Source organism: Cannabis sativa, chromosome X (assembly GCF_029168945.1).
Source record: "Cannabis sativa cultivar Pink pepper isolate KNU-18-1 chromosome X, ASM2916894v1, whole genome shotgun sequence".
NCBI lineage: Eukaryota > Viridiplantae > Streptophyta > Magnoliopsida > Rosales > Cannabaceae > Cannabis > Cannabis sativa.
In genome coordinates, this window is record NC_083610.1 from 42,205,739 (window position 1) to 42,226,005 (window position 20,267).

At 29.3% G+C, this 20,267-nt stretch overlaps 1 protein-coding gene across 1 annotated transcript; it reads right to left on the reverse strand.

Annotated features, from left to right (window-relative positions):
* Positions 1 to 1,052: 1,052 nt before the first annotated feature.
* On the reverse strand, positions 1,053 to 9,671 carry LOC133032167 (G-type lectin S-receptor-like serine/threonine-protein kinase LECRK2). Its single transcript, XM_061106033.1, has 3 exons — positions 9,002 to 9,671; positions 5,427 to 6,048; positions 1,053 to 3,349 (listed from the first exon to the last, which is right to left on the reverse strand). Exons 1-3 carry the CDS (start codon positions 9,669 to 9,671, stop codon positions 2,176 to 2,178), a joined length of 2,466 nt encoding a protein of 821 aa, XP_060962016.1. The 3' UTR covers positions 1,053 to 2,175.
* Between the last annotated feature and the right edge of the window lie 10,596 nt (positions 9,672 to 20,267).

Here is a 20,267-nt window from a genome sequence, read left to right on the forward strand (position 1 = left end):
TCTAAAGAGCTTTTAAGAATTTATTTTTAAAATTAAAATAATTTATATAATTTCTAATTTATCCACAAAAGATTTTTTTTAATGATATCAAAATATTTTATAAAACACTTTTTATTAAAAAATATCTTCATATAATAATTATCCAAATGATAAAAATAAATTAAAACTTATACTTATCTTCTACTTTTAGTTATAAGTAAAAGTAAAATTTTAGACAAACAGGACCATAATAATACATGAATGAATGACTGATATTTGTTCAGAAATTTATTTAATTCTAGAAATTTTGAAATTCTTTTGTCCAAGTCGATGTCAAAGAAACTTTGTCCACGTGCATTAGTTTCTAACGCATCTTTAATTTTAGAGTACAGTTTACTCAAATATTTTCTAAGGTGTACAGTTTAGTCAAAAAAATTCCATAGGCTATGTTGAGGGAAAGTAAGACAATTAGAGACTTCAAAGGAGGAAGTTAGTATGGAGTGAGAGAAGAGAGGAAAAGATGAGTTGGTCAATACAAATTTTGAATAGCTTATAAGGCTCATATAAATTTTGTATATTAGAAACAATATAACACAGTGTTAGACAGTATAGGTGTCCTTCACATATTAATGTGATTTTTAGTAACACTATTTTAATCAATGTTCTATTTTTAAAATTAAAAAAATGAAAATATTTTTTAAAAATATATTCTATAAAATATATTCAATAGTTTTCAATATTTTTTAAACAATTTTTTTTTGCTTAATTAATATTTTAAACTCTGACTAGATCCAGACTCAAATCCTCCCACAGTCCTGGCGCTGAACCCGACCTCGGACTCGAACCCAAATCCGACCCCAGATCTAGACCCAACTTAAATAAAAGTAAAAAATAAAAATAAAAATAAACTTTATAGAACATACTTTTATTTTTTATTTTAACATTTAAAAATAAAAGTAATTACAAAACACTTTTTTATTTTTCAAAAATAAAATTTTTAAAAACAAAAATTTATTTTATATTTTATGATTAAAAAATTAGAAAGTAAAAATGTTACTAAATAGCAACTAAATTAAACGTGCCCACATGACATTGTAAAATCTTAAGATTTTATTTCATTACTTCACAGAATGAAGAAAAGGAAAAAGGAAAAAAAAGAGATCAAACTACAAATATAATTCCTTTCTTAGAAAAAGAAAGCACAATGACAACATTATAAACAATAATAATTAGCTTTTTTAGTCCCTGTACTTATGACACTATACTATGATGCCCCTTAATTTATAAGTGTAGTTAAAAATACCCCCTAAAATATATCAGTTGGAATAGTATAATCCTTCTATCTAATTCTGTTAAAATTGACTAAAGTTAACTGTTAAATTAATAATGTGGCATTATACATAGATAGTAGTTGAAAAATTATATACCATTAGGAAAATAAATTACAAGTCATAAAAATTACAATCACAGGAAAAAAAAAATGAAAAATAACATCCCAAAAAATAGAATATCATTACCTTAATTTTCCGAAAATCCCATGTTCTTTCTAGTGATATCCATCTCTTCAAATACTGTAGAATCCTGATTTTATACCTTTTTCTAATTTGAACTGCTAAAAAATGATTGGAATTATTTTAATAAAATTATTTTTATTAAATTTTTTTAAAAGGTTATGAAATCATTTTTTAATCATCTTTCATTGTCAGTTATTATGCCACCTCATAGTCAATTTTCCCTCTAAAAAGAGATGAAATTACTACTCTATCCTTTGTTATAATACCACATCATCAATACAAACGGTATTTTTAAACAAAATAAACAGAAGGACTAAATGTATGCATATAAAATTATACAAGGACTATTTGTAACAAGCTGAATAGATTAAGGGGCATAATAGTATAGTGTCATAAGTACAGGGGGTAAAAAAGATAATTATTCTATAAACAAATTTAAGCATGAACTATATCTAAGAAATACTTGGAGGAATCATTGCAAGAAACTATGCATGGAGGAATTGGAATAGCTAGAGTTCCTTCCAGCATGGCCACTACTTTCTTCATAGGAGGACGAATTGTTGGCTCTTCTTGTATACACCAAATCCCAATCTTCAACAATCTGTCAAACTCTTCCTCGTTCACTTCTTCATCAATCATTAGACTTGTCCAATTATTATTCATGAAACACTCGTAAACCCAATCAACTGGCTTCTTTCTCAGGAAGATTATCATCAACACTTGGACGACAACATATGATCACCAAAAGAACAATTCCGAAGCTGTAAACATCAGCTTTGGTTGTAATAGGCTGGCCCTTGTGCCACTCTGGAGCCACGAACCCCCTCGTTCCTCTAATCCCGGTGTGTGTCCTTGTTTGATCTGGCATTAGTAGCTTTGCCAATCCAAAATCTGCAATTTTGGCATCACAATTCTCATCGATTAATATGTTGTTGGGATTTATGTCACAATGAATGATCTTATTCTCGCAATCTTCATGCAGATATAAGATGCCGCAAGCAATGCCCAAAGCTATTTTCACTCTGTCATTCCAATGTGGTTTTGTCTCTGATTTGAAGAGAAAGTTTGATAATGATCCATGGCTCATGTAATCATAGACTAGAAGCCTGTTTGAATTTTCATGGCAATAACCAAGAAGACGAACCAGATTTTTGTGGTGAGTTCTACCAATGGATCTCATTTCATTTAAGAATTCTACCTCTCCTTCTACTGCAACTTTCTCGAGCCTTTTGACAGCAATGGCTCTTTCCCCATCTGGAAATCTTAAGGTTCCTTTAAAGACCGTTCCAAAAGAACCCTTTCCCAATGGTTCCATGAAGAAATTTGTAGCTATTTCAAGCTCGTTGGAAGTAAATGATCGAACAGTTAGTACTTCTTCTACCTTTAATATCTCTCTATTGGATTCTCTATAAACTCTTGTATGAGAGTGGAAATTTCTTCTGCAACATAGAAACATAGAAAGTAATAGGAAAATGAAAGAAAATACAATGCACACAACACTGCTGATAAGGAATCTATTTCGAACTCGTTCACTTCTTCCTTTCGTCACCCATGTTGTGGTTGCCTCAGAACTTTGTTTGAGCACTTTGACCATGGTCACTACATTTATATTTCTCTGATCCGGTTTGACATATCTCAGTGGCAACCTTAGTTTGTTGCACGGGTTGGATGTATACACAGCAATTTCGCATTGACAATCTTTCAAGCAATCTTGTTCACAAGCAATCTTGCTGTTCTTTGGCACAATAGAGTAGTAGTTCTTTTCCCACAAAACTTCATAAAATTCTTCAAGTGAAACTTTATCTCGATTATCAGCTGTGCAATAATTTATGCTGCTACTCCTTTCACATCCCAAACTTCACTGTTGTTGATCAATGAAATCATGACCAGGAAGACATGTACAATTGGGTTGTTGATTTTGCTCAAGAACACAATATGCATTCATGCCACACACTCCAGTAGGATCACACCTATTGTTACTCGAATTCCATTCGATATTCCAGTTGCTATTGACCTGAACAATACTGTGAGAATACTGTTAGGTTTTATGCCCTAAATAAAACTCCATTTCAATGTAATCTATTTTATTCAACATCAATAAAGAAACAGAAGTATTTTTCATTCATTTGTGTATGTTTTGGCTCACTTTATCAATTGCTTGTCTAATTGATTTATAAATTCATCTTAAACCCTTTTCACATACTTGATCATGTTTATTGTGTTGTCATCACATTGGAAAGTAAACATGACTATGTGAATAAAGTTTCCTAGATTTATCAGTCACAGGGTTTTTACTGATATGATAATCTACAACAAGAGTTTACTTGTATTTGGAGAAATACTATGTTCTTTCCAGAACATTGGTTAAAGTAAAGCTCAGGTTGGATGCATGGAGTATGCATCGGAAGGGACCGATATTGAACTTTGAATTAGATTTAATTAAAGTTACCGTAAAATCTATTCAAGTCAATATCGCCAAGTTGATCCTAGATCAAATGATCTTAATCCTGTTATGATTAGGCTCAATCTTGAAAGGCTATTCGTGTTCTTTGATTTGTTAGTTAAGCCTACTTTTAGGTCAGGGTGATACGTACATTTTGGGAACACGGTAGTGCAATTGAGTGGGAGCGCTAGCATAAACATGGAATCTATAGCTTCTATCTGGCAAATAGTAAGCAAAGGATGATTTCCTTCGAGCTTGGCCAAACGAAAATAAATGGTGGAGATCTCATTTCACATAAGCTGAAATATCATTTATACGGGGTCAAGTGTTTTAAGGATAAAATACATGGTAGGGTGTTACGGTAATTTAATCCCTTTACTGTGTAGATCATTCATATAGAGGATCATTGATCACATTAGGATTATAACAATGGATAACTAATGATGTGTCTATATGGTGGAACATATAGAACATTCTATATACTGAGAGTGCAATTCTAAGTTCTATGCGTGGATTCAACGAAGAATTAATAAGTTAGTGAATTTTAGTGCTAAATTCTTGATCTACTTATTGGAAGCTCAGTTATATAGACCCATGGTCCCCCCACTAGTTGAGATAATATTGCTTGTAAGACTCATGTAATTGGTTTTGATTAATCAATTATAATTCACGAATTAGACTATGTCTATTTGTGAAATTTTCACTAAGTAAGGGAGAAATTGTAAAGAAAGAGTTAATAGGGGCATATTTGTTAATTATGATACTTTGTATGGTTCAATTAATAAATATGATAAATGGCAATATTATTTAATAATTATTTATAGTTATTAAATAGTTAGAATTGACATTTAAATAATTGAATTAGGAAATTGGCATTTTTGAGAAAATCTGATACAAAAGGTGTTAAAATTGCAAAATTGCAAAAATCAAGGCCCAGTCCACCTAGCCAGGGCCGGCCACCTATGTTATCTTTTTTAAATAATTTTTTCATTATTTTAATGCCATATAATTCAAATCTAACCCTAGTGGAATGCTATAAATAGATAGTGAAGGCTTCAGGAAAATTACACTTTCTGAATCAGAAAAACCTGAGCCTCCACTCTCTTCTCTAGCCGCCACTCTCTCTCTTTATTCTTCACCTATATTTCGAACCTCTCTTAGTGATTAGAGTAGTGCCCACACACATCAAGCAATACCTCAATCATAGTGAGGAAGATTGTGAAGAAAGATCAACAGCAAAGGAGATTCAGCATCAAGGATTCAGAGAAGAAGATCCAGGTTCAGATCTTGATAATACTCTGCTACAGAAAGGAATCAAGGGTTAGAGATCTGAACGGAAGGAGTCATTATAATTCCGCTGCACCCAATGTAAGGTTTCTTAAACTTTATATGTGTTTAATTTATCGTTTTAGAAAGTTCATATTTAGGATGTTAATAAACATACTTGTGAGTAGATCTAAGATCCTGGTAAAATAATATCCAACAAATACAGCCTTAGTATTCCATCTGCATCAATTGTCAGACGATAAGTAACATTCCCACTCTTGTGTCCCCAACCTACAGAATGAATTGTCTTTATATTGCTTGAGCTAGTAGTGTTGTACATGTATAGGTTGCCGTTAGCCTCAAATTTCAGAGTTGTATTTTGTGATCCTTTCCCATTAGTTTTTGAGGCCCAGTAAGCATGGTAGACTTCTACATTGCTCATTCTCAGGTACTGGACCAGATTACCATCAGTCTGCATCCTAAGTTGAAATGTTCCGGAGGAGTGATTTGACTCGGAGACAGCTGAGACAAAATCTTTTCCTGTCTCCAAAATCTGCCCTGACAAAAGAGTATCTGTTGGATTCTCAAAACTCTGCCATATGATCTCAGAATCTGAGTTGTAAAGGACAAAATTACCCGAATCGAGCAGTGAAGGGCGCGGGGCGACAGCTCGATCAGGGGAAACAAAGTTGGCGAAATCATTCAAAACAAGTGTTGTGCTCTGTGGGAGTGGCTGCTGTTGATCCCGGTTTGCTGTCCATATGACTGTCTTCTCCTTTATCTTGTCAAACCAGATTCCAATGGCAAAGCCATTGCCTTGTTTGTAGAAACCAAATGTAAACTGGTCTGAATTTGATAGCCAATATGAGTGATGTCGCCCAATTAGTTACACTGCGGTCGCGGTAGTAAACGGGCTATATGTCGTATCCACAGGGAGGGAAATTACCACTAAAGATTAATATAAATAGAAAATGATAGAAATGTGAATGAAGTAGAAATAATAAAATGATGAGATGAGAAAGTTGATCAGATAAAGAGTTTGGTAAGGTAGAAATTTAGTTATGCAAATCTTATTTTAATACCGATATTAATTCAAAACACAGTTGCAATTCTACACCATTAATTACAACTGGAAGATGTATATAATAAAAGCGCAAATTAATTAATCTTCCATAAATTGAAGCTCACTTCTAACTTAACAACATATCATATTATATATCATAAATCGACAAAATACCACTATTGGCAGAATGCAGTAAATGACATACAATATAATAAATACACCAAAATAATTAATAGCCTAACTTACATAAGAAAAGCATGACTGAACTTATATAAAAGATACTAGTAAATTTGGAAGAAAAATTAGAAGATGAAGAACAATTTAATAAATGAGATATGGAGATGAAGCACAAAAGAATCAATATCAATAATAGAAATAAGAATTACAAAAGCTACACTCAAACCTCACCAATATTTCTAAAATAGTTCACTCATTTTTGTCACTAAAATAAGTAAAATAAAATAGTAATAAGAGAGAACAAGATGAGAAAATGTATTTCTCTCCTCTAAAATCTGATGCCTTTTACATTGGATTTGGGTCCTATTTATAGTGAAATATTGCTCCCAAAATTAGTGTATTCGTGCTCCAAGTAGTGGGCAAAATGACATTAAATGTTGAAAGAAGTGGGGCATGCATGCGCCACTTCTACTGGAGAGAAAGAAATAGTTGGACCACGTAATGAGCTTATAATACTTGTGCATCAATGCTTCAAGTGGAAATTGGTTGGTGGGTTCCACCACTCTTTTGCTTCTGCGGTAGTTTGTTGCTGAGAAATGGAGAGATAGTTGGGCTTGATCAAAGATGGGCCTAAGTTATTAGGCATCTAAATTGAAATGAATCAAAAGTTTTGGGCCTGACACTTTATGCTCATTTCTCCTATTTCGCTCAAATCTGAAAAATAATACAAAAATTAAAATAAATTAAATATTTCCAACTAAATAAATTTTACAATTAAAACAAAGAAAATATTTAATTAAATTAATTTTATTTACACAATTAAAGGGTTAAAATATACAAATTTGAGCTTTAATCACAACCCCCAACTAGCTTATTGCTAGTCTCTAGAAATTCAAGCGAAAGAATAATAATGTCTACATAATATTTTCAGGTCAAAAATAAAATTAAAAATGGCACAATTATTCAAGCAAAATGCTAGTAACAAGGCAATAAGAACTGCACAAAATTACCTTGAATAAATCTAGAGTTGTGAGTGTGTGTGCACCAAACTTGAACCTTCTTGCCGCAAAACCATATCACATCAAACTTTTGAAATAATATACCAAGTAAAAGTCTCAACTCCATTAACCTCACAGGTTAAAAATATTTATTCATGGCTAAGGATTTCACTCATGGAGTTGGAAAATGAAAGTGAACACTCGAAATGAAAATGGATAGATCAATTTAGGACAAACATTTGAATATTGAATCAAAGATAGGTTATAAAATAATTTGGACAAACCACCATAAGAGTACCACAACCCAGCTTTTCGAGATTTTTGAACGAAACTAGACAATCTTTTACATTTATTCTAGGAGCCAAAAAAAAAATGAAATACTACAAACTTTTTTTCTTCTCTTTTTTTTTTTTTAATTTTTTTTTTTAACAAGAGGCAACATGTTAGATATGATGGAAAATGTGGCTCTTTTTTTTTTTTTTGATCTCTTTTTTTTTTTTTTTTTTTTTTTTTTTTTTTGATTAAGAGGCAACATATAATTGTGGAAATGTTGCTCTTGTATTTTTTTTTTTTCATTCAACAAGAAAATAATTACAAAAGGCTCCCTAATAAAATTTGTCTATAGAAAAACTCATCCCTTAAAGCAACATCCAATCAAACCCTAGTACCATGTCCAAAATAATTATAACCATTTCTAAGAATCAATGAAAATTCAAAAGTTATTTTCTCAAATCTCGCCACTAAAAAAAAATATGAACACTTAAACTTGGCAAAATTTCTAAGCAAATATGTGTTAACAACCATCTTACCACAAAGTTTAGCATGTGCATTCTATAACTCTAGAAAAATTCTAAGCAATAAAGATAGTAAAAATTGGCTTGAAAATAACATTTTACAAGAATAAATGAGTAATTTTTAAAAAACTTGACCATGAAAATATTAATATGACAAAAATTAAGAAACATGCTTGAATATGCTCACCACCCCCAACCAAAATCAGACAATGTCCTCATTGTTTAAAATTATATATATCAAATGCAAGAAATGAGAACAGTTAGAGCGTGAGCCAATGTAAGATGACATGATATTGATTCTCAGAAAAATAAAAATAAAGGAAAAAAAATAAACTAATAAAATAAAATTTAAAACATACCGAAAACAAAAGAAAGCAAGGAAAGATAGAACCTGATTAGTCTTGGCAAGCTAGAGACAAGTCCCCTCAGGTGAGCTTACCAACTCATTATTCTTGACTATCCAGTATCAAAAATGAATTTTCTTTTATCCTGTGTCTCAAAAATAGAAGCATTAGTTACATTTTCATGAAAAAGAAAATGGGTATTGTCTAAGTCATAGAGGAAATAGTGTAAATGACTAAGTAAAAATAATTTTCTAATTTCCTCAACGACTTTGTCTATCACATCAGTATGATAATATTTCTTTTCATCCAGAATTAGGGGAAGAAAGGTAGGATGAGAAAGAGTTTCTTTCTGAATAGTGGTGGTATCATTTTCCTCCATGAATAATGTGGGCACCACATCAGTATGATAACCCTCATTTATACTTGGTAGAGTAGATTCTTCAAAATTTTCTCCACTAGTGGTAGAGGTGACACGTACCAGGTGACCAGATAACTTGCTCAATTCCTGCTTAATTTGTTTCAGCTCGGCAAGTAAGTCTTTCATCATCTCACAATTTTTCACCATAGATGCTTGTAACTCAACAATAGTGTCATTTAGGGAATGATTGTAAAGATGTTGAGAGTTATGGGAAAACCAAGCATCTTCCTCTTCACAATTCCACTCATATAATGGATTATAGTCGTACTCAGGCTTCCAACTATAATCATCAGAACTTTTGTGATTAAACCAAGCATCTTCCTCTTCACAACTCCACTCATATAAGGGATTATAGTTGTACTCAGGCTTCCAACTATAATCATCGAGACTATTCTGATAGGAAGAGTTGTAAGATTGTTCTTCCATGTCATCATAAAGATGTGCAAAAGATGGCGTATGTTCACAAGGACATGGTCGATGAGACTCGTACCAAGCCTTCCACTTTTTGGAACTACCACTCTTATAAAAAGAATAGTATTGGAAAGCTTCCTCCCCGTCACTAAATTCTGGTTCGATAAAATTACTAGTACCTTCAGTAGCACTAGAATTTTCATTTAATGAAGCAAGATATAATGGATACAAATATTCAAATCGGCGATGATCTTCTTCATTCATATTTTTTTTTTAATTAGTATAAAGTTCAACTATGTAATAATTTAAGGGTATATACATGAGATATTCCCAGGCCAATCGGGAAGGTTACCAAGGTACCGCTTCGTCCAACACTTTACTAGAACTCCCCGAGGTTGCTAGAAAGTGTAGAGGGTACTCTACCACAAACCTTTAAAGCCAATTTTTCTTAGACAGAATAATCTCAATTTTTTACCACTTTCATATTATTACACAATTATTCTTGACAATAATTTTTTTTTTTTTTGAGTACAAAAGCCTTAACTAGCCTATGAAATGAAAGTCTAATCCTAAGAGGAAAGTACTAAAAATAATAAGGAAAATAAAATAAATAAATAAATAAATAAAAGAACAATTAACAACCTACTCCAATAGATAAATAAAAATATGATACAATAAAATAAAAGAAAAAAAAAAGACTAATAATGTTACAGGTTTTTTTTTTTTGAAAATAAAAAAAAAAATTAACGAATATAGGTATATTTTTAAGGAACTTAACAAAATAAAAATCAATGTATATGTACATATATATGCTTCTACGATTAACAACAAGTTTTTTTTTTCTTTTTTTTAAAGAATGTAATATAAATAAAATAAATAATTAAACTAGTATATAAAAATGAAATAAAAATTGATTTTTTTTTAATATATTTTTTTTTAAAAAAAAAAATAATTAAATAAACAAAGAAACTAATTAACTAAAAAAAAATTAAACTATTTTACTAACCTTTTGTAGCGCAGAAACCTCCCCGGCAACGGTGCCAAAAATTGATGTCGCCCAATTAGTTACACTGCGGTCGCAGTAGTAAACGGGCTATATGTCGTATCCACAAGGAGGTAAATTACCACTAAAGATTAATATAAATAGAAAATGATAGAAATGTGAATGAAGTAGAAATAATAAAATGATGAGATGAGAAAGTTGATCAGATAAAGAGTTTGGTAAGGTAGAAATGTAGTTATGCAAATCTTATTTTAATACCGATATTAATTCAAAATACAGTTGTGATTCTACACCATTAATTACAACTTGAAGATGTATATAATAAAAGCGCAAATTAATTAATCTTGCATAAATTGAAGCTCACTTCTAACTTAACAACATATCATATTATATATCATAAATCGACAAAATACCACTATTGGCAGAATGCAGTAAATGACATACAATATAATAAATACACCAAAATAATTAATAGCCTAACTTACATAAGAAAAGCATGACTGAACTTATATAAAAGATACTATTAAATTTGGAAGAAAAATTAGAAGATGAAGAACAATTTAATAAATGAGATATGGAGATGAAGCACAAAAGAATCAATATCAATAATAGAAATAAGAATTACAAAAGCTACACTCAAACCTCACCAATATTTCTAAAATAGTTCACTCATTTTTGTCACTAAAATAAGTAAAATAAAATAGTAATAAGAGAGAACAAGATGAGAAAATGTATTTCTCTCTTCTAAAATCTGATGCCTTTTACATTGGATTTGGGTCCTATTTATAGTGAAATATTGCTCCCAAAATTAGTGTTTTCGTGCTCCAAGTAGTGGGCAAAATGACATTAAATGTTGAAAGAAGTGGGGCATGCATACGCCACTTCTACTGGAGAGAAAGAAATAGTTGGACCACGTAATGAGCTTATAATACTTGTGCATCAATGCTTCAAGTGGAAATTGGTTGGTGGGTTCCACCACTCTTTTGCTTCTGCGGTAGTTTGTTGCTGAGAAATGGAGAGATAGTTGGGCTTGATCAAAGATGGGCCTAAGTTATTAGGCATCTAAATTGAAATGAATCAAAAGTTTTGACAATCAATGGGCGCATACATTTATACATCTCTACATAGTATATTGGTCCAATTTTAATGTAGAATGTCAAAAAGTCTCTTTTCAATATTGGGTTATTTGTATAATTGGGCCTGACACTTTATGCTCATTTCTCCTATTTCGCTCAAATTTGAAAAATAATACAAAAATAAAATAAATTAAATATTTCCAACTAAATAAATTTTACAATTAAAACAATAAAAATATTTAATTAAATTAATTTTATTTGCACAATTAAAGGGTTAAAATATACAAATTTGTGCTTTAATCAATGAGTTATTGGTTGAAGGAGAGATTGAAGAGTCAAGACTGATCATTTTGGTAGTATTATTTAGTTGAGCAGTTGAGATGGAGAATAACATTTCAGTGATTAGAAGAAAGAAGAAAAGTATTGTAGCCATAATAATATTTAGTTATTCATTGGTAAAGCTACATATGATTCCAAGGCCATCTCATTCATTGGTATTTGTAACAAAATTTGTGGTCTTGGAAAATATAGACTTTCAAAGCTTTATTCTGGTTCTTCTTCTAGTTTAATGTCTTAGTGGAAGAAATTTCTGGTTCTACAATCTAAAATTAAATAGGAAAATTTGTAACTAAAGTACCAAAATATTCAAAAAAAAAAAAAAAAAAAAAAAAAAAAAAAAACTGGATTGTAAAAGACTAAAAGTACCACAATTTTTTTATTTTTGGTACTTACTCTTAGTACAAGAAAAGTAAGAATTTTAGCAATTTAGCTACAAATTTTCCAATTCAATATATATTTACGATGATGGTAATATTTGAAGAGCATTCCCAACCGTTGATTTAAAATACTTTAAACTTTGAAATTTAGCTTAAAAAACAGCAAAATTAACCTTTCAACAGGTGAGCTATTATATTTTTATAGCATACTATAGCGTCTCGCACATGTAGCCAAAATTGTTCTTTAAGGTAAAATTTATTTTATTATACTTAGCAACTACTAAGCTTTAACTCCACGTGTGAGATAAATTTATCAAAAAAAATAAAAATAAAGACAAGTGTCAAGTGTGTGGGGTCTTACATTGCTCATGATCGATTTGAGTTTATTATATTAGCAACTATCAAGTTTTAACCTTATGATAAAATTTTAGTAATTAGATAAGTACTGTGTGTTGTAATTAAATTTATTTAAAAAAAAATGGTAAAAACTTGTTCCACTGTTTTTGCACTCCTCTCTTCCTTGTTTTTTTGTTCCCTCGTTATCTCTCATGATTAGCATCAACATTACATATGCTTGGGGGATCTCGATTTTAGGACTATCAATATGTAAATGCCTTTTTAATTGTAGAAATTGGAAAACAAATTCGACATCAAAAGTTGCATGTATTATTTATGTGTTTGGAAACTAATTCAATCATGTATATATGCAATGTGCATGTATTACAAATTATATAAACATAAATGTGTGGTATAGTTCCTTCAAATTAAAATATTTCCAAAAGTTAGAAAATTAGATGTTATCTGAAAAGGTATTTTTCGGAAGTCTAACTTGTCCATCCAAAAAAAATTTTATGGAATGATAGATGTCGTCTGAAGGGCGTTCTTGGAAGTCTATCATGTCCGTTCCGGGTGAAGTCTTCAGGAAAGTTAGTGCATGTTTGGCATCATAACTAAAAAACTGTTTTTTGTTTTTATAAACTGAAAATTGTTTTTAAAAACAATTTAGCTTGTTTGGCCTTGTTTTTTAAAAACAATTTTCAGAAAACAAAGTTACAAAAAACAAAAATTTTGAAAACAACAAAATGTTGTTTTTTTAAAAACCAATTCACTTTTGGTCAATATTGTTTTTAAAAATCACTAACCAAACGTGACTTGTGTTTTAAAAACTTCAAAAACTATTTTTTGTTCTCATTTCTAAAAACAATTTTTTAAAACCAAAAACAGAAAACAATATCAAACATGCTCTTAGTCTTCCTTCAAAAAAAATTCTGAATAGTTAGTTGTTCCCTCCGCAATAGTCGACTCTAATTATTACTATTTATATCCGGAAAGTTCGTTCAGCGTATGCTTGCCAATCTGTCTTAGGAATAATAATAATAATATGGCTTCAATGGTCTCTGTTATTGCACCAAAAAAATTAATGAATTCAGGTAATTTGTAATATATTATGGATCATTTAGATATGTTACATATCATGACTTTATTGTTTACTAGCCACGATTAATCATCCACGTAACATCTCATCAAAACCCTCAATGGCTCAATATTCTCCCTAAGAAGAAAAGAAAAAACTGTTATAAAATAATATAAAGTAGATGAGAAGAAAGAAGAAGATGAAGAGAGAAAGAGAAAGTGTGAGAATTTCTGAGTTGTTTATTCCAATGGGGTGAACCCCTATTTATACAAATACAAGAGTGAGATATTAAGAAACTAAGAAAAAGGGAAACTAAGAAAAAGATGAATGTTGATTACAATTAATGGTAATAAATAAAAGATTTGGACATCCACATAATTAATAATATTTATAACACTCCCCCTTGGATGTCCATAATAACTGCCTTATTAAAAATCTTGCTGAAAACTTGATCAAAGGAAAAAGAGTATAGTGTAAACTAACTCCCCCTCATTTAAGCATTTGTGGAGATCTTCTAATCGACGAATTTCGATCTTGTCTGCCGTCTTCTCAAATGTTGATGTTGGTAATAACTTTGTGAATAAGTTTACAAGATTGACACTTGATTAAATATGTTGAACACCAATATGTATTTTCTTGAAGCGTATAAAGAAGAATTTCGTGGAATGTGTTCTAACTCTATCTCCTTCAATGTACCATCCTTTTAGTTGAGCGATGCAAGCAATATTATCCATAGAGAATTGCTTGGGTTGATACTTCTTTATTGAGTGTAATCCATATGTTTCCCGAATATGCTATGTCAATGATCTCACTCACACACATTTTCTACTTGCTTCATAAAATGCAAGTATGTTAACATGATTTATAGTTGCCTCGTTAAAAACCTTGCCAGAAAAACCCAGTGGGACAAAATCTGAGCTAAGGAAAAGAGTACAATATATATTTCATATTCATAATTATTTGCAAGTTGCCTCGTTAAAAACCTTGCCAGGAAAACCCATAGGGACAAAACCTGAACTAAGGAAAAAAGAGTGCAACATGAATATGTCTCCCCCTCATGCACATATGATCCATAATTCTTTTGGTGATAATATATCTCATCAGATTATTGTTATCACTTTTAAAATATCACCATATATAATCTTTGATCATATATTTTCTATAACTCTTCCAGAGTATGTATGGACTTTCTAAATTATAGATGAGGGGTTCGTGGAACATTAGTCTTTATCCAACTAATTGTATCATTCATGTGTGTACACAATTTTGTTCATACGAAAATTTAAAATTTCAAGTAGATATGAACATAACACATTAATGATAATATAAATTTCATTTGTGACAATGATGGTACTCCAATACCATATATATATTCCATCTTGTTTTATGATCTTAATTTTCATATCAAATGAACAAACTTTATACATTTAATATTTCTCGATATACAAAAGAAATAAAAGTTTGTTTTGCAATTAATCAAAAACTCTTCAAGAGTCTATCACAACGTATAATTTACGTATTTATACTGCATAGACAACCATACATATTTTTCAAACAATAATTTACTTACATGTCTTTATTTCATACAAAGATCTTTGTCATATAGTGCGCGCGACTTAGAATTTATATCACTTAAGACATGTATTAAATTCTTCTAGAATTTTTAGATAAGGCTTATTTCAAATTCTCACTATATTAGGAGCTCCAAATAAATAACCTTTTGTTGCAACATTTATGTGACGCTTATAAATCCTCATAAAATATATTCCAGGCTATAATCAAATCATGATTATATTTTCTCAATATTTAAGCCTTATTTTAATCAATCTCATGTCTATGCAAACTTTGTACAGCAATTCATTATGTACAAATACATATATGCAAATTTCTCATTAGAAATATTTATTTGCACACCCTACAGGTCTTACTTCACTTTATGTGAGTAAATTTGCCTGGACTGCGTCATAATATTTTGGCCAAAAATCAAAATGTATGTCGATAATTCTCGACAAATCTAATACAATGATCCTTGCTATCTCATGTTAGTTTATTGCATATGCACATATTCAATATTTATTGTCGACAAAAATTTCAATAAATGATAATTTCCTCCCATATTGACATAACTTATAGAGATCTCTTTAAATTACATATTTTCAAATATGTTTATCATTTATAGGTACCTATAACGAATCACTTCAGGGATTCAATTATGATTAAATGTGTTATGTCTAACTTCTCTTGGGAGTCTCTTCGAGTACCGTTTTCATCACGGTTATCATTTTAATACTTTATAACATTAAGGTAATTCCATGAGTACCTCTAGATTTAACAACTTCAGGGCAAATCAAATGAACATTTATTAATAATTTTTACATTGTTCATTTACGCTTCAGGCGTTTTCAACTCATTCTATCTCAACTTTTAGTAATATTGATTTGCAGTTGGTATATATCATTTTGAACTATATTGTTCTTATGTAACTTTGAGCAAGGATCATTTTTCAAAAATTATCATCGATCCCAACTGCTTCTCTCCCCCTGATCGAGAGAATTTTTAAGAAATTGTGATATCTAATAATATTAATACACCTGTAGGGATTTCAATATATCACAATGAATCAATATCTATTTAAACTCATATATATTATATGACATTGAACTTCAGGTTCAATAACTTCAGTTTCAAGTTCAATACTTATGAACTTAATTCATTTCTAAGAATGAGTCATACGTGTATAATTAGAAATACATAAATTTACACATTTTGTAAATGCATGATCATATAATCTTATCACATCGATAAGAAACTATGCAATAAAAATCTAACAATGGCTCAAGATTGTTAAAGAAATATAATTTAAATATTTTCTATGTGCAAATATATGCACATTCTTCTTTTGAGCCTTATAAATTAACAATGAGAAGAATCTTTTGGTTCTTCAACAAAATTTAGTCAAATCCTTTGACAATTTATTGCATATGATTTATCATGTCAAAATAATTCAATTAATGAACTTCAGGTTCACTATAATTTGTATTTCAATGAAACTTTCAAAGGTAATGTAAATTTATTACAACATAATCATTATAAGTTTCATTTTTATAAACACGAATAATATAATTATATTATTCTCCAAAACATATACACTCTTCAGGAGTCACTATTATGTTTATCAAACTTTATATTTCTTCAGGAATCACTATCATTAATTCAATGATGTGTATAATTTAAAAGATACATGACAACTTCATCATGTTATTGTAATGGTTAAATAGATATAACCATAATATATCATTTATTTTTCCTGGTATCTTTTTAACAAGTCGTCTAATTTATTTAGACTATTCATCAGTCTAATTATCATGACTTGATATATTATATATTTAAATGTACAACCAGTACATATAATAAGTCATCTCTTATTACTTTCATAACTAGATAAAAGTTATACATCTAGGTACATACAAAGATATTTTGCTACTCAAAGTAGCAATTGTATGTAAGAGTACTTCTTCAGGAAGCTTTTCAAATAATCATTTTGTGATTCTTTATCACTTTGATTATATTTGATCACTAACAAATATTAGTAAATTATATATCCACTTTCGGGAATATGCAAACTGAATTATATAGTAACTATATATATACATATCCTGTACTAACAATAGTTTGAAACTATTGATTTCAAGAAATAATAAAATATGTATATATTAATTTACTTTTGGCATTGCCAATATATGTGAAATCTATATTCTTTGAAATAGAATTTCATGTCTATTCATTCTCTTTAGGGAATGATATTTAAATATTCTAAATGTACAATAAATTTGTACAATTCACATTCTATTCAATAATCAAGTATACTTTTATCTTGATTATAAGTATGTCCGTACTACAGGTACGCGACCACTATTATTCAATTCCACACATGATATATAAATTTCATGCACTTTGATTGTGTGTGGTATCTCATCTTTTGGTTGTTTCCACTTTTTTCTGGAAATATTTGAGTAGTAAATAATGTCATTGATTATTTAAAATCATTACATTCACTTCGGGGAATGACGTTGAACAAGTAGAACATTATTATAAATTTCTTAAAAATTTATTACTTGTTCATCCATAAAAATATAAGAAATTATTCAACAATTTCTTTTACGATATTTCAAAGAATATATGAATGCAATTTTTGCATAGTCTCCAAGATGTATGCAAAATTTAATCTTTAATATATGTCAGATTCAATAATTTCCAATATTGCAAGTAATAACAATGTATAATAACATGACTAATACGAGGAATCTTTAAAAGTAATTGACTTCAATTCGTATCATTCTCTGCAGGGAATGATGAACAATAAATACATGCCTCATGTATTTAAATAACATTAGTCATGCTCATTGTTATTCTTATACTTTGATGTTTCAATGCAATTTTCTTAATATTCTTTTTGGATATTCAAAACCCACTATAAAATTGCATCAATAATAATCATTTTTAATGATTCTTTAGTTGTATTCACATAAATACAATCATTTTTTTTTTGACAAATATAAAACATTTACTTCAGGAAATGTTTGTCAAAATCTATATCGATATTAGATTACTTTTCATTGCCCTCAAAGAATACAAGAACATATATATAAATATGTATTCATCTCTTTCATTATATATCCATCAACTATATAATGAATATTACGTTTGCATAATCTTCAGGATATATGCAAGATTTTATTGAGGACGCATAATCATCAGGATATATGCAATATTTTATCGAGGATGCATAATCTTCGGGATATATACAATTTTTTATCGATGATGCATAATCTTCAGGATATATGCAATATTTTATCGACGATGCATAATCTTCAGGATATATGCAATATTTTATCGATTATGCATAATCTTTAGGATATATGCAATATTTTATCGATAATACATAATCTTTTGGATATATGTATAATTTATATAGATTTTCTCTATCATATCATAGGCACACATATATTGTAAATATTATGAATGATAAGAACATAATATATATATATGAAATTAATAATAAATATATAAAAACATATACACACATATATAATATATAGATATATAGATAAAAAGAAAAGGGAAACCAAATGATTCTTGAAATTGTTTCAGTCAGATGAGTATATATATATAAATATATATTTAGTGTATCGTGACTTTGAAACAATTCAAGAACTTTAACAAAATACTTACATTGGGTCTTAGGCAGAGATTCATGCTTGAAGCTTGGGCAGAGACTCGTGCTGATAACGTGTTATAAAATAATATAAAATAATATAAAGTAGATGAGAAGAAAGAAGAAGATGAAGAGAGAAAGAGAAAGTGTGAGAATTTCTGAGTTGTTTATTCCAATGGGGTGAACCCCTATTTATACAAATACAAGAGTGAGATATTAAGAAACTAAGAAAAAGGAAAACTAAGAAAAAGATGAATGTTGATTACAATTAATGGTAATAAATAAAAGATTTGGACATCCACATAATTAATAATATTTATAACAAAAACAATATTCTGGTTTTTTTTATGTTCCTGAGCTTTAGCTAAATACCAAATGTAAATCAATTTAATACTAAATTTCCCCGATCGATTTCTATAATTATGAAAGTGATTAAATAAATTAAAAAATTATTAGAAAATATCTGTCACTTTGAAGAGGTAATAATTTGATTTCCATTTAAAAGAAAATGAAGCAATAATTTACTTTTAACTATATATATTTTTCAAGAAATTTAAAATTAAAGTAAAAACAATGAGTGAATACAGATATTACTGCTGTAGATTATATTGACTAATAACAACAGTGTACTTGTCCAACAAAAAAGAAACCAGAAAAGAAATCAAAATTAGAAGAGATGGCTTATTACATGTTCATCGTGTATTTGTTCAACAGTGTGAGTAGAAAGCTCGCAGAAAAGACAACAAAAAAAATTTAAAACAAGCTTAAAGAATTCTATATGAGGTCATTAATTACTAGCAAGATTAATTCTCTAGATTGGTTATGTAGTTTTAAAATGATTTCTTCTCTTGGCTAATATAAATCATGCTACATTTTATATACCTACTACTATTTAGATTTGACATTTTATATAAATAGTTAGTGGTATTCTATAATAGTTAATAAATTAAACATGTGGGATATTATTATAATTAAGTAGACCAATAACAATGTTAAAATTTTTAGATGGTCTTAGGCTGTGCATCTTATGATTTCTCATTTTCTGAAAGTAATGCTATAGACTAGAACTTCTCTTTTGAAACATGACATCTATTGCTCCACAATTGACTTCAAAATTTATTAAAAGTGTTCGTGTAATTTCAATAAGCAACATAATATTGTTCTTTTAAATCTACTTCTTTTCTTTTTTTTTTTTTATGACTTGAACAAATATTAAAAAAAGAAAAAAAGCTATTGAAAGTCTTCAAACGTAGTAGCTAATTTCATTTTGACCAAATATGTTTAGAAAACAAAGCATGTGACCAAGTTTCATTGACCAAGACTTGGACCAAAATAAAGCTTTAGAATTTAGACTTTCAGGACTTAGAAATTTCTTAACAAATACCTTACCTTTCTCTGCAAAATCAAACACTTGATCAACTGATTACTATGGCTGC

Excerpts from the sequence above, each read along its gene's own strand:
- LOC133032167 (XM_061106033.1), bottom strand. The coding sequence starts at position 9,671 with ATGAATGAAGAAGATCATCGCCGATTTGAATATTTGTATCCATTATAT. Across the intron at positions 6,049-9,001 it reads TGAAGAATCTACTCTACCAA|ACCAGTTTACATTTGGTTTC; the intron begins GTATAAATGAGG and ends TATCAAATTCAG. Across the intron at positions 3,350-5,426 it reads GCAGATGGAATACTAAGGCT|TTTGGGATGTGAAAGGAGTA; the intron begins GTATTTGTTGGA and ends ACAACAGTGAAG.